At 32.1% G+C, this 13,539-nt stretch overlaps 1 protein-coding gene across 3 annotated transcripts in view; it reads right to left on the bottom strand.

The window, feature by feature from the left end:
- Positions 1-13,539, bottom strand: part of LOC123695314 (voltage-dependent T-type calcium channel subunit alpha-1G-like) — a 102,465-nt gene that overhangs the window by 19,769 nt on the left and 69,157 nt on the right. For all 3 annotated transcript variants that reach the window (XM_045641123.1, XM_045641124.1, XM_045641121.1), the window contains exons 4-11: positions 8,622-8,733; positions 8,245-8,378; positions 7,905-8,002; positions 3,510-3,681; positions 1,154-1,430; positions 988-1,080; positions 673-905; positions 292-406 (exon numbers count right to left, since the gene is read on the bottom strand). In XM_045641123.1, coding sequence (XP_045497079.1) covers positions 292-406; positions 673-905; positions 988-1,080; positions 1,154-1,430; positions 3,510-3,681; positions 7,905-8,002; positions 8,245-8,378; positions 8,622-8,733 — 1,234 coding nt within the window. The remainder of the gene's footprint in view (positions 1-291; positions 407-672; positions 906-987; positions 1,081-1,153; positions 1,431-3,509; positions 3,682-7,904; positions 8,003-8,244; positions 8,379-8,621; positions 8,734-13,539) is intronic.

The raw sequence follows: 13,539 nt of genomic DNA, 5'->3' as shown, positions 1-13,539 counted from the left end.
TAACCTTAGAAATTTTTTTTTGTAAAGAAAGTCGTGGGTTTTTATGAAATAAAAAATCAATAGGTAATTATCTGAATTCTTAAACAAGAAAATCACAAAATTAAGATATTTATGTTTACATAGCATGATGATTCCTAATAAAATGTAGTATGATTATCGGAAAAAGGAAGACGAACACCACTATAATGGTAAATTACAAGTTTTGTAAGGATTGTATAGCAGTTATATTGAATTAAAATAACTACTTTATAACAGAACAGAAAAATGCGAAAATCAATAAAGGTATATTACCTGAGGATGTAGTTTCGGGCAGCGGGGATGATGTTGTTTCGGTCGATTTGCTGGCAATTGCAAAGTTTCTCGACTTGTTCGCCATTGGAGTTGAGCTCTTTGATATCGGTAAACCCTGTAATAATTTAACGGCTTAAACTTTGTCTTTAGTTTTATTTATTTTTAATTTGTCGCTTTGGTAATTTAATACAATTAATTTAGGTACTATTGTGTTTTCAAAATTTAATTTTTTATTGCAGTGTAAGAGAAAATAGTTATAATTTACTTTTATAAAATGTACGATAATTAAATTTAATTATAAATCATTTCCAAGATTTAAAAATAAAACATTAACGAAAAATAAACTTGAAAGTACTTTCATCAAAATGTTTCTTAGTTAACCTGATTTTTTTCGCCATTCTCCTTTTAAATCTCCTCCACAGATGCGCTACGTATTTTACGATTTCCGCGTAGCACGTAGCCGGTTCGCTGTTATTCGTAGACGATGCCAAAGTTGAAGATGAAGTAAAGCGGGCACGTTCCGCACGCATTCGTTCCATTTCACGTTTTTTGGTTTCACTGAATTGAGTCGCGATTACGACCAGGCAAAGGTTGATCATGAAAAATGATCCAATCTACAAAACATGCCGAAAGAAAATGAGACTTGTATTTCCTTCACCAAATTCATTACTAGAATGAAAAGGAATAAACACTTACGACTATGAGTAGCACGAAATAAATCCAGTCCCAAAAACTGTGCGCGTCCTGTACGTAATACATTATATCCGTCCATCCTTCGAGAGATATTACCTAAAAGTCGATAAAAAGGGATCACGTATAAATTTTACTTTTTACAAGTTCCACGAGCAAACAAGAAACTTACTAGAAATATAGCGACCCATGCGAGACCGATATTATCGAAAGAGATCGTTCCTTGGAATGGATTGGAGCCTCGCTGGGTACAGTTTGTGTAATATTGATTCCAGTTTACGCAAGACGTGTTCGTTGGAGTGTTGTATGAAAACGGTTTAGCGGTCTCGTTGCATACAAGTGGTCCGTATCGGTACGGAGGAAAGTTTCCGCACAGATGCATCCCGCTGTCTTCGGGCGTCGTACAGATGTAGTCTAGTTCTTTTGAGAACTCGTAGTAAAACGATATGCTGCATTCAAATATAACATGTTTAAAATATTGCTATAGATTAGTCTTCAGTCATTTATTTATTTACAATTTTATAAGGACTCTTGTAATACAAAGTTGATTTATTTCAATTTAATTTTATATACGATATTTTATGATACGAAATCAGGATAAAATATTAATATTATATAGCATATAGTAATGATATATATATATACTAACATATACATATAATAACACAAACACTGATATACATAAACTAAATTGACGTGTGCATAACTAAATAGCGTAACGTGATTGTATTATAAAAGCCGTAAGCACGAAGCGATTCAAATGAACTAATTCAAGCATTATTAATAATCATGCGATTACTGAAACGTTGAATGGCACATTGAAAGGGCATGCGGACAATGAAAGCGAAGGGGAAGGATAAAGGGTAAGAATAATTAGTTACGGATTTCAATGTAATTGCCGATTAAGGGTATTCAGAAAGTCAGGTAAACATTGGATCTGAAATGATTTATGCCGGTGGGCCACTCGATTCACGTTAATAGCAGTTCAGGCGTAATAGCGATCTTACTAAGTTGCCCTTTCTTGTAATTCAAGAAAAGACCACTAAACACCGAGAGAGCAATTACATAAGCGAATTTATCTTCAAATGTTGCGAAACATTAGTACTTAGTATATTTTTTCTTGTTTTTAACATCATGTTCATAATATTATGTGGTGTAAATTGCAAATTAATATACGGCCATTAACCAAGTCATTGATGTTATTTGTTGATGATGTTATTATATAAATTGATGCGATATCTGTAGTTGTATTATATTTTTTACATTGGTGTGAGTATAATTATTTACATTTTGTGCATTTAAATAAATTCATAAATTTAAAAAAATTGTGTAAACTGTAGTAATAGATATCAAGAGTAGATAAATAAGTGTTGTAGGACTATCTGTCGTGTAGTTGAATTTGAACAAACTGGCAGTTTTATGTGTTAACCTGAACGAGTAATTAAAATGAAAAATGGGTTAAGTGTTGTGAGAGCTAATGTCATAATAAAACTGCCAGCTCGTAAGGGAAGCAGAAACAAAAGCACATCTGGACGGCAGATGTGTAAAGGTACACGTAACAACAATTATTCCAATGTTTTAAGAGAAACACTTATTTTATCGCAAATTCTTACGAGTTGATTCTGACGCGCACTCTGTACCATTCGGACAGGTCTCTGGAACACAAATTAATGAGGTGGTGACGGGTGTCATGTTCCTACGATCTGTTCTACGTCAATATTAGTATGATGAACGAGTCAAAAATACAATGAATGAATGGAACATGCCCGTCTGTTGCAACATGATACTTGTGTACTTTCAATGCATAGAACTGTAGTTTTAACTCGTTCTATTTCACTCAAAATATAAATTCAAACAATAGGGCATGTAATAACTACATAATGTTTCTACCACAAAAAACTCTGTCTTATCAACTTCATGTAGAGTTTTAATCGTCAAATGCAGGAGTTAACGCTATGTATCTAATTGGATTCAAGTTTCGCACCTCATGAATCACCATGCGAGTATCAAAAACTGTATTTCATGTGAGTATTGACGGAATGCAATATTTAAGTGTTAAATATAAGCATTGACCGCATGCGTATTTGTGTTAATAATGTACTATATAATTAATGTAAAATGTTGAATGAAGTGGAGCAGCCCTGGATGTGCTCGACATAAGCGTTAAATATTGCATGCAGTCAACTTTAGCGATGGGACGTGCCGCTAAGTCTAGCGATCTCGAGCAAATGGTATGAAATAAAAAACTCATTTTTACTCTTATTTATTCAAAGAGCTGTTGAAATTTATATTCTGTTTCCGTTATTCAATTGTTGGACGTTCTGCAAAGTCTCTTTTGAGCTAAAAATATAGCGGTATAAAATACTGGATCCATTGACGACGGTGTCGCAACGTTGAGGTTTTTCAGATGGAAATTTTTAACAAATGTTATTTCTTGTGACAAAAAAAATATTTTGTATGATATCAATGCATCAAGTATAAGGCAATATATTAGTAATGGGGTCGTGCAATAAATAAAACTGACGTACTTGGGTCGGAGCACGTTCGTCGGGAGGACGAGTTCGCATCGCTGCCTCAGAATACCTTCCCACAATTGCACACCGACAATGCCAAATATGAAAAATACGAAGAAACAAAGCAGGAGAACGTTTCCTAACATTGGCAACGTATCCAGCAATAGCATCACTAGAATTCGCATACCTGTAAAGAAAAACTCAAATTAAAACCCTTTAAAATATAACAAAAACAATAACAATAGAAATAACCCTTTTCGATGAAAGTGATCAAAAAGCAATTACTTAAGATTTATTGTTCAAAATCACTTCGCTTATTCTTTTATTCTCACGAATGAATCCATATTAAAATTCAGTGAATAACAGTTGAAATTAATTACTTTCGTTAGACCGCTTATACGGGTGCCATTCATTAAATTTAATAAACCTATCAATTATAGACACGTATCAAATCGTATTTGTATTTATAGAACCCCTAACTCAAATGTAAATGATTTCTTGACAAAATTCGAACTGCTGTTACATAAAATGACACGTAATACAAAATCAAAATTAATCATAGTGGGAGATATGAATATTGACATACTTAAACGAAACGTTACTAGTATTCATTTGAAGGATATTTTATTAAACTATAATTTACAATTGCACATAACTGAACCCACAAGGCAAAAGTCCTGCATAGATATCATACTAAGTAATATTCCAGACGCACAAGGGCAGGTCCACTTTTTGGACCTTTCCGACCATGAGACAGGGCAGACACTGCACTTTCAAACTACTAAAAGTAAAGGTAATCATGCGCGTTTTGTATTCAAGAGAGACTTTAGCAAAGATAATATACGCAAATTTAAAGAATGCTTATCAAGTCTTACTTGGAATGATGTTATAGAACACTCTTGTAATGAAGCATTTAATATTTTCCATGATACTTTACAATTGTTTTACAACCTTTGCTTTCCAGTGTACAGAATACACGTCAAGTATAACACCGTAGCTCCTAAATGGTTATCAAAGGGTATCAGAGTGTCAAGTGTGCGAAAAAGAGAACTCCGTTACAATTATTACAAAATTAAGAATACATATAATAGAACTACGTATACATCTTATGCAAAGATGCTGAAGAAGTTGATTATGTTATCACAAAGAAATTTTAATTCATTTTATATAAGCAACGCCAAGAATAAATCTAAAGCCACGTGGAATATAATTAATAATAAATCTGACAATTGTAAATTTCGTATAAATAATTTAGAATCAATAAAATTAGGAGAACGGCTTATACATAATCCTGAAGAAATTTCTAGAGCTTTTAATTACTATTTCATAAATTGTAACATGAATTTGAAACCTCATTTTATTAATAAAAGTTTCAAAGGAATAAGTTCTTCAATGTTTTTATTACCATGCTCAGAAAACGAAGTTAGTAAAACTATCAGTCACCTAAAAAACACAAACGCAGTAGGTTATGATGACATATCGACGAACATACTAAAATGGTGTAATAAAGAACTTACATATGTGCTGACCCATATAATAAATAAATCACTTGACGAGGGAATATTTCCAGATAAACTTAAGATATCGGTTGTAAAACCAATTTACAAAAAAGGTGAGAAACAGGTAATGGATAACTATAGACCAATTACCCTCATCCCCACTATTGCAAAGCTATTTGAGAAACTGATGTATGTAAGAATTGAAAGCTTTCTAAAGAAATTCTCTATCATAAAAAAGGAACAAAATGGATTCCAAAAAGGGAAATCTACTACGCTTGCAGCCTATTCACTTACGAAAGGTATTTTGGAAAGTATTGATAAACGTAGACCAGTGAGTGTAATATTCTTTGACATGTGTCGTGCTTTCGATTGTGTAGATCATGAATTACTTCTACACAAATGTGAAATTTATGGTCTACGTGGTCCGGTCCTTGACTGGATCAGATCCTACCTCAGTAATCGCATGCAATGTGTGGAAATTACCTATACAGATAATAAATCACAAGAAAACACGGTAAAATCGCCATATCTCCATAATAAATTAGGTGTACCGCAAGGCAGTATTCTCGGACCTCTTCTTTTTATATTATATATCAATGACTTGCCTAGCATCACAAATTATTCATGTAATTTATTTGCGGACGACTTATCAATAACGATTCCAAACTCAAATACTCACATTACACATGATGACGAAATTAATATCACTATACAAAAAGTAATGAAATGGATGACATCTAATAATTTGACAATAAACTTAAGTAAAACAAAAATCATTAATTTTAGAAATTATGGCAATCAACCTAGACATCATAAAATATTTCATGAAGGAATTAAAATTGAACAAGTAGATGAAACAACTTTCCTAGGTATTGTTCTGGATGCTCACTGTAACTGGAAGAGCCACGTAAGTATCGTGTGCTCACGTATTAACAAATTCGCCTTTGCATTGAGAAGGCTCAGGAGACTAGTAAATCAACAAACTGCGATAACAGCATATCACGCATACGTCGCATCTATTCTAAGGTATGGCCTAATTTTATGGGGTAACTCCACTGATATAAATAGAGCTTTTATAGCTCAAAAAAAATGTATACGAGCTTTGTGTGATGTTGGGCCACTAGATAGCTGTAGACCTCTTTTTAATAAACTTAAAATCATGACCCTTGTTTCGCTATATATTTTTCAAATTGGTATTTTTGTTAAAAGTAATCCACACTGGTTTTTAAAAGCGAATGAATGTAGTCTTTTTCCGTCCCGAGATAAAGAAAAACTCATGTTACCGATGTGCAAAACTGCTTTATATCGCAAAAGCTGTCATTTTATGATTATTAAAATTTATAATGCCATACCAAAATCAATACGTGAATTACCAATTTCATTGTTTAAAAAAAGACTAAAGAAATGGCTTATTGACGGAACATTTTATAATTTAAATGAGTTTTTCTCTACCCAGACATGAGTATTATTATCGGTTTATTATTATTTATTATTATTATATTCTTTTTTTTTAAACGCTGACATTTTTTCACTATACAATTGCATGCCAGTTCACATGGCGAACACTGTTACCCAATACTTTGTAAAACATCTAATGTACCTACGTGTTCAAGCAATGAATAAATGAATAAATGAATAAATGAATAAATGAATAAAGCTCGCACGGCCAACTTAATATCACTATTAACAGTATAGCATTTAATCGATTCCGAGTATTAGGTTTTCAATCTCGTCGTAAATCTCCATTTAATTTCCGTACACATAAAACCTCAGCGAAAGCAATAAATTGTGGCTGGACAAATTAGTGCCTATGTTACGTCTAACCACGCGCGGGGAACCTCGATTTAATTTGCGGCGTTGCATTGTCCTACTTGTTTGCAACTCCCAGATGAGATTTAAACTTTACCACGCGTCTTTGTTTGAACCCGCAACTAGCTATTTGCAAGCGGTGACCGAGCAGCCGTGATTTATGAAAATTTACCTCCGTACACCTTTGTTGTTGTGAATAAAAGGATTTATAACTAACGCGGGCGAGCGGAATTAAGCACTGTTTTAAATTTTGCACTCCAATACCCCGTGGACCAATTACCGCGGACAGATTAATGTGGTAACCGTTTTCATTGCGTAGGCTTAATTTAAATTATTCAACATTGACAAATCATGCATAAAATATTCATGTAGTGTTTCTAATTAGCTGGTTTGATAATGTTTACAATCCCAAAACATCCGATCGCTGAACCCTGAAATAACATACGAAAAGACTTAAATTGTACGTATTTCATATATTCACATTTTAGCTAGATAATTTATTTAATTTATAAAATAAAGGCCGTGTTTGATGAGAAGCTCTAAAAATGAATCTCTTTAAGGTTAAATTTCGTATAATGCCTGCAAACGACTATGGAGTAGGGTAAAATGAAAATTGACTTCGCCAACGAGTTTGCATGATCTAATATATTCTCAATAAGTACCCGCTACGCCTGTGCTCTGAAGTTTGTTTGATATTCACTTGTTGCGCGCTGTACCCACCTTTAAATACCTTGTTTCTACATAAATGTGGGTGTAGTGGTTTATTTTATACCTAATTGAATATGATAGAACCAACATTTATTATTTAAAATAATTGTTTGTTAGTTTTATGGTTCTTTTGAGAAAAGAGGAAAGCTTTCTTCAAAAAAGTTTGTGATAGGATAAAAGTTTAGCAGTTTCCTTTTAAGGATTAAAGTTAACCTATACCTAAAGTTCGAACGTCACAGTAATAAAATTTTGTATAGTCGTAACAATATAGCTATGACGAAATTATACCTAATCATTATTCACTTGAATATTGTATGGTTATATCAAAAGGTTTTTTACACGCTTTTTTACATTATAACATACTTACAAATGTTTTAATAGGAAATATACTCACTTGGTATCCTGTTAATGGCTCTTAGTGGACGAAGTACTCGGATCGTCCTTATCGCTGATAAATTTATGTTTTCCACGTTCAATGCATATTCAAGCGCTCTGAATTACAAAGGAATAAATACATATTAATCATAACATAAAATTAATATACACGCAATGTCGCAAAAAGTAATTTATTTAACATACGAATTACTGGTAATGACAACTATACGGTGTTAATATTAATTTTACAAATAATAACTGAATTGAATCATCCTTGTTTGCATGAACATTATTATAGTTTTGTTCTTTATTTATTATTTAAGTTATTAAAACAGGTTTAAATTATCATTATAACTTACCCAGCAAAAACAATGAAAAAGTCTAATCTGTTCCATGAGTCAGCGAGGTATGTGCCGTGTCCATACACACCCATTGCAACCATTTTTATCGTCATTTCCAATGTGAAAAATGCAAATATAATGTCATCGAACACCTAATAAATACACACAAAATAAAATAACAATTAATGGAATCTTATGTCACTGAAATTAATTAAATTTAAAAGAAAAAGAATGGCGTCATTGATGCACTGCGCCAAAACACGCATTCCATTTTCAAAATATTTTTCATCATCGAGTCGAACAAAAAAATTTTATATTCGGCCAGTGCTCACTGCTCAGTATTGAACAATAATAGAAACTTTTTGCTTTAAAAATAATTATTTATTATTATTTACCTGTAATATTTTACACCTATTTGTAACACACTGATCATCCACGCAGGGCTGATACATGCCGAGAGTCACACAGTTCAGCAGGATTACCAGCATCGATATTCTTTCGAACCACGTACAGCGAAGTTAAGGATTTATTGATGTAATAATTTTTACTTACTTACCTACATAAGTAGTTTGAAAATACATTTACTATTTTCTTATTGACTACCTACATATTTTATCTTACATAAAATGAATAAATGTGCTACGAATACATATTTTAATGGAGAAATGGTTAGAGTGGAAAAAAAACGTATCCTCTTTTTACGAAAAAAAAAACATTTACAAAGTGAACCCAAACCCAGTTTAAAAAAATATTAGATATTCAAATTGCGTAAATGATGGAGGTGCTTTTATTTTTTGAGCATTTATTTATTCTTTTAATCCGATCATCTTAACAGAGTTACTAGATAAGCTTAACTTCTTAATTAAATGTAAAGTGTGCTTGATGTTATTTGAAGTAGAATCGTTCGGTCAATGAACTAGAGTCGTCGTCTAATAGATTTGTGTTAATATTTTAGTAGGTAGGTAGTAAAAAATAGGGATTTTATAAATAATCTTTTTTTTTTGTGAAAATTTTCTGCTTCTATTTTTAAATTTTTCATTCTGGCAACATAGTATTAACAACAGCTTGAACGCCATGGTTATGAATAAATTATAAAAAAAAAACAGCTTGAACGTTATTCATGTATTTTATATTATTTGATTATAAATTTATAACATAGAAATTATAATATGAAACGTTCCAAACTCAAGTGCATCTCTAATTATTGTGCAGCGTGAAACGGCGTGAAAAGTATGTATTCATTGCAAATAAATAAATTAAATAGCAATAATTACGTCAGCGATAGTTTATTGATTTATAGTATATACACAGTTTTAAAATAAATCAACCATTGCTAATAGATACATTTTATTGACTAGTATTGACTGTAAAATTTTATAAATGATATCTCTTAAATCGTGAATCCATAAACTTGCCTTAGTATATTTATTCTATGGCCGCATGTAGAGAATTATAGGACTTGAAAACGGATGTTTGTCCAGATAACGAGCTTCAGATATCAAAGCGTTTGCCAGCCAGCTTCTCAATTGCAAACTTAATAATCCCACAGTAACGTAAGCAGAAGGAAATGACGGTTGGCTTTTTTTGGCGTACAATAATAAAAATGTTTTATGGATTTATGTCCCTTGCTGGGGAAAATATACACGATGTTGGTTGACGAAACTTTGCTGTTATAGGTCAAAGTGTGTGATTGTGTTATATTCGAAGGTTATTTTACGTCTTATTTTCTCTTTGTTTGGGAACTTGGGCTAACAAAATGTATATTTATTAACGACATATTCAAAATCAAACTATATAATAATATATTCCTAGGTACATACTGTTACTGATAATATATACAATATTTATTAATTATATTTTCCTCAATCTAGTTTGCCGAGATCAAACTGATCGACGTTCCCTCAGACATCTGACACCGACATTGACTCGGCTTGGCTCCGACCGCTCATAAAACTGTCGTTAAATATGGGGAATGTTTACCTCCGGGAGTTTCTTTCCAGAAACCGACCGATCTTAAATGTGTCACAAACTGCTTCCAAGTTAATGGCTCGAATGTTTACAAATTGTTAAAAGACTACCGCATTACCGGCCCCAATGGAAAACCATAGAGTACGAAGAGTTTACCTTTTGCCAGAACCAATTGGGTTATGAAATTAAGAGTTAATTTTCTGGTAATAATAAAATATAATTCACAAGAAGCAGGTGAAGTAGATATTAGATACTATAATAAAGTTTAAATGAGATCGTATGAGAATCATAAAACATTGACTGGCGGATCCGAAACTTTCCACTCGCTCGTTAATTTTAAGGAAGTTTACGTCTGTTTTGGTATTACATTACATTTGCTTCGTACATTACCTATGCTCAACTAGTATTGAGCATTTTAATATAATATATCAGCTGTTCTGATTTTTTGGGAAAGTCGTACTCTATGAGTAAATAGCTTACCTAGTAGTTTAGATCCGTGGTCTTATATCGATTGTAGCTTTAAAACATTTTAATGAATTGCATCATTATTTCTTCCAAATTTTCTTAATAATATTGCCGCAAATATAGGTAGCTAAAAATGTATGCCATCGTAGTTTTTAAGTTAGAGTATTTAAATAGTAGTTAATACTGTTTTTGCGATAAAAATAACAAACATATAATTAAATAAGAATAAACACAACATGACAAAGATTCTTGGATCATCTTTCTTACTAGATTAAATGGCGTAGGCATACACTGTAAAAGTCTTTGTATTTAAAATGAGGGCAGTTATTTCTGACACGTGGTTATGTGCTATTAAAAAGTACCTATATAAGGGCGTTGAGACTCATTTAACAGGTCATTAGAGTAAAAAGGGGTAAATAAAATTGTGCTAACGACCTTTCCAAAAAAAAATTTGCATATAAACATTTATGTGTGGAAGAGGAAACTCGAGTTTGCTTGCCAAAATTTTAAAATTTCGTCATTATCTACATGTCATTCTAAAATGATGTCTAGGTAAATGCATACGATTGAGCCAAAAGATAAGGCAACTGAATTTTCTTGTTGGATTTAATGAGTGCATTTTATGGTGAAATAAGAAATATTAAAACTATATTTAGTATTCTAATTTCACTCTTTCGGACTTTTGATTATAATCCTCCTAGCTTTGTTCAAAATGATATAATATTTCGCATACTAATCAGTACTCAGTGACGTCATGGTCATACGGTTACCTTACCCAGCCAAATTATGTTTCATGGGGACTAAAAATATTGATATATTAGTCTGTCCCCCATATACATCTACTTGGTACTTGATCCCAATTATTCTTAAACCTCTTTTTGTATTGTAATTTCTTCACACCTTCCTTACAAAACAAAAGTGTTACAGATAAAATATATATTATGTACTAGGTTTCCGCCCGCGGCTTCGCCCGCGCAGTCAAAGAAAAATCCGAATAGTTCCCGTTCCCGTGGGATTTCCGGAATAGCGTCATTTTCCCGGGATAAAAAGTAGCCTATGTCCTTTCTCGGGTATCAAAATATCTCCATACCAAATTTCATGAAAATTGGTTCAGTAGTTTAGGCGTGATTGAGTAACAGACAGACAGACAGACAGAGTTACTTTCGAATTTATAATATTAGTATGGATTCTAAATGTAACCGTACAATAGAATACATATCACTCAAGCAAATTGTAATAAAGAGTTGTAAATTTATAATTTCCTGGCTATATCCATTATTATATTATAGTTACGAAATGCACTTAGCGAAACAAGTATAATAGCTGAGTAGAAAATATTTCTGCATTTAAAATGCGACGCCAGACTCTTGACAAATGTTGGCTGTTTAAAATGTTAAGATGTTTTAATGGAGCAGAAAAATTGTTGAAGAGACCCGTTTTTTTTATATTTTGCGTATTTTTCTAAGTTCTCGCTTCCTTGTTATAGGACATGGAAAACATTTTACGAGATTGATAATTCATCAGGGCCTTGTCGTTTTTTACTCTTTTTATTATGGCAAGTATCTTTTCTTTGTGAATTAAATATGTTGTGCCTATTTCTGGTTCATATTAATACGTTAGTTATTCTGTGGTTATGGACTATTTTTGTTTAATAATATGAGCTGCATGTTTAACTACTTGATATAGCTATTAATATACCTGATATTTATTATAATTGATTATTTCAGCAGAGTATACTTTGTATGAAAAGTGAAAAAGTATATTAGCTATTTCGTTATATGGGTTAGATGTAAAAATTTATACTTGATGGGAACGACGTCCCTGATAACAGCTTGTACTGCTATAAAAAAACTTTACACCAATACATAATATTTAGCACTAAAAAGCTACGACTCTCGAAGGTGTCTATTAATGCTAAAACCTAAATAAAATGTTCACATCTTGTCTTATACATATATTTTATAGAAAAATTATTAATATCGTTAATTTCAGTATTAACTTGAAAGTTATTGTATTTTAAACCTTGGAATGTTACCAACAAGAAGTTGTTTGAATCACAATAGCTTACAGCTATAAGTTGGGCCACCTATTTGTTACCGGCGTTTTGTTGGCATGCAATTTTATGCTAATATTCATAAGGAAATGATAAGAAATTTTTCTCAAGAAACGGCTTAAATAGAACTAATCTGTTAGCACAAGTTTATGATAGTAGGTAGTACGAGATCCGAATTAAGATCGACCCTCACCCTATAGGTAGGACGTTTTTAGTCTTTTCTGTTAAAAGTCCTAAATATAATAGCGGTCACACTTCACAGTGATTGATATCAAAGATTTTCTGTCTTTTTACTTATCATCATAAAAATGCATGTTATTTGAGACATTATGGTTGAAATTATTAACTAGGTACTTATATTATTTTGTCAAATACGTTCTTGCAAACACTACAGAGTCAACCGATTAAGTGTACGGAGACTTGCTAGTTCCCTAACGCGATCTTATTTTATGTTTCCGGCGTGCCAATGGCTCGAAAATTATGTAAATGTTTACAGAATGATGATGTAAGATCCTGGCGAATACCGCGAGTGCATCGCTTTCGGGTATTTTAGAATATTTATAGCTGTCTATAGTGATGAGGTGTTGTTGTCACATGAATATTAAATACCTAATATCGTAATATAATATGGACCAAAACGGCTGATGAAATTCGATAATTGAAGTAGCTGTCGGGTATTCTTAGTGTATTTCATATTTATCTTTAAATACTATGCGCGATCGGTTAAATTTACCTATAATTTTTTTTGAGTTTCCTATAATTAGTGAAACTCATTACATACGTCTTGTTTTGCACTGCTTATATTGGCAGTAAAATATATGAATTTA

This window comes from Colias croceus, chromosome 11, assembly GCF_905220415.1.
Source record: "Colias croceus chromosome 11, ilColCroc2.1".
Taxonomy (NCBI): Eukaryota; Metazoa; Arthropoda; class Insecta; order Lepidoptera; family Pieridae; genus Colias; species Colias croceus.
The sequence above is the reverse complement of the archived record's forward strand: the minus strand, read 5'-3'. Positions and strand labels throughout refer to the sequence as shown.